The sequence below is a fragment of the Montipora capricornis genome, chromosome 10 (genome assembly GCF_036669925.1).
Source record: "Montipora capricornis isolate CH-2021 chromosome 10, ASM3666992v2, whole genome shotgun sequence".
NCBI lineage: Eukaryota > Metazoa > Cnidaria > Anthozoa > Scleractinia > Acroporidae > Montipora > Montipora capricornis.
In genome coordinates this window covers 43,853,764-43,856,263 of record NC_090892.1, presented here as the reverse complement: position 1 = coordinate 43,856,263, position 2,500 = coordinate 43,853,764, and the positions used below count along the sequence as shown (strand labels likewise).

At 39.0% G+C, this 2,500-nt stretch overlaps 1 protein-coding gene across 1 annotated transcript in view; it reads right to left on the bottom strand.

Moving 5' to 3' along the window:
* Positions 1–2,500, bottom strand: part of LOC138019401 (uncharacterized) — a 5,388-nt gene that overhangs the window by 736 nt on the left and 2,152 nt on the right. Inside the window, exons 2-3 of the mRNA XM_068866174.1 lie at positions 654–1,954; positions 1–381 (exon numbers count right to left, since the gene is read on the bottom strand). The exon at positions 1–381 is cut by the window's left edge and continues 736 nt beyond it. Of these exons, the coding sequence (XP_068722275.1) occupies positions 1–381; positions 654–1,954 (1,682 nt within the window). The remainder of the gene's footprint in view (positions 382–653; positions 1,955–2,500) is intronic.

Genomic DNA, 2,500 nt, shown 5'->3' with positions numbered 1-2,500 from the left:
CAAGAGTTCTCTCAGCAGATCCCATAATTTGGACAGTGAAATAACAGAACCAATGTGTTTCTGCAAAAATACGTCCAGCCTGTCTACCTTGAAGTTGAATTCTTCGAAGGCTGATGTCTCAACCTTAATTGCCAGCTCAAGAAACTCAGAGTACTGCAAAACTAAGGCATCACAATCACGTATGTTTAATCTTTGGCATTCCACCATCTTCTTCAGCACTACTTTGAACTTTGCAGAGCAACCCTCCTTGTCAGCTACAATCAAGTTGGGGTCTAGACATGCCAGATTCCTTGCCAAAGAGTAGGCTATCGGGGTCTTCTCAAACACCTTGCTGACAATTTTACTTAAGAAGGACTGAAACTCACTCTTGAACTGGTATATCTGAAAGTACCAATAATGACAAGTTCAGAATGGGTAACAGTTTAGATTCTGGTATTTTTGGCAAACCTGTCTGCAACAGGTTAAGTTAGTAAGTCAATAAGTCTCTGAAAGAAGCATTATTTCATCCCATTTTAAGCGTTCCTGGGAAATTATTGTATTGTATTGCATTGTGTCATGTTGAAAGTAACAAAATATATATTGTTTGAGTACTGCATTGGACATTGATGGCCCACTCTCCGGGAAAAGGGAAAATTAAACAACTTTGTTCTCACCTGGCGATCACTGACTTTTTTTTCACCCTGCAATTTCTTGAGCTTGTCCACAGCAACAAATCCAATATCCACCTTGTTAATCTCAAGGAAAGTTTTCTTCTCTGAGAGGTCTAACTTTAAAAGCTTCACTGCTGAGATAGCCTTCTGGAGTACATCAGCCTTGATATATCTCTTCATCAGTCCTGCAATCATCTTTTGTAGAGTGCTAGCCATGAAAGGTAAAAGTGGGTTGTCACTTTGGAAAATTGCCAAGAAGGGTTGAAGCTGCTTTGCCACTGACTCAAAAGCTGCCATCTTTGCTGGCATGAGTGGATCCTGGACAGCATCTTGTATGATCTTGAATGACTTTGATGTTGGTTTACTGTATTTCTTGCCAGTTTGCACTTTTTGAACATACAGTATGACTTTGTCCCAAATTTCTTGAGCTCGCACTACAACGGGTACGTTCTCTAGCCATCTGTGCTTACAAAACTTCAGAGGAAACACCACACTTCCTGTTATTTCAGTAAAATCTTCTTTCCTTGCTGGTGAGTCTACAAATAGCCAGTGCAAAGATGAGAGGACCTCTTCTACATTCCATTCAGATGCCTGAGCACCAGTCTTGAATGCGTTATGAACAACATGTAGCCCACAAGAACCAACATTGATTAAAGTTGATGCATCCTCACCAGCCTCACAAATCTGTTCTTGTAATAAATCATGAAATTTCCAGTTAACATTGGGCCCATCCATAGATATCTGCAATATCTTGGAACTGTCAATTTTGTTACTTTTCAGACATTCAGTCATCTTTACTAGTAAGTCATTCGCAGTTGCATGCCCCATGAACAGGGAGGTCACATATCTTGTTTGCACACTTGAACATTTTGTGTCCCAGAATCTGATGTGAAGATCCAGTTGTTTACTTTGTGTAACTTTGTTGAGGGACTCATCAAATAACAAAACAAAAGACTCTAACTTTTTAATCTTATCAAGAAGCTGTTGCTGAAAGAATGGTGCAACTCCAAAACATGCTAAATAAGCACATTTTTTCTCCCCACAGGTAAACTGTTTGGCGATGGTGCTATCTGCAAACATTCGCTGAAAGAGTTGAGCAATGTCCTCACTACTTTTATAACTGTAGTGAGATAATACAACCTTTAAGGCCCATAAAACTTCTGCAGTCACAGTTTCCTTTGATGAAACGTATGACATCATGTTTTTAGGTAGCTGCTCAGGTGCCCTAGAAGCACCTTCTGGTACATGTGGTTCCTGTACAACAGTTGGCAAAAGGTTCTTCAAGCTGACGTTACCCTTGGCATCTAAATACAAATAAATTTTACAGTTGATAACAAAAACGGCTTGAAGTTACCTGGCGAGGGTAAATTACTAATAAACTATTGGCTTGCATAGCTGTTAAAACTGCAGATAACCGAGGTCCAGTTTAATGCAACTTAATAAAGAAGAACATTTGTGGAAAAAGTACACAAATAAACTTAAGCTAAAAAATTAAGTCGGCCAAGACTTTTGTACAAGTTGTGGCTCTTAAAAGAGCCGTTGTAATTGAATGAGGTTCAACATCCAGAAAAGAGCTTTTTCGCCTTCTCCTCCAAGTCATCTATGTTGGCAAGAGCTTTCGCTGCATTATTTTCGAAGGAAAGATAGCCATTTATTAAAACCACCAACAAATCGCTGAAATCTTCATCCATGGGTAGATTTTCTATCGTTTTCCGCAAATTTAGTTCGTGTTCTTTCAGTTCTTCAAGTATATTTAAGGATGTTCGCGCCAAAATCTTCGTACGGTGAGATTTTCTTCATTTCTCACCTAGAGTTAGGTCATAAAGTAGTTACTCCAAAAATGAAAAAAA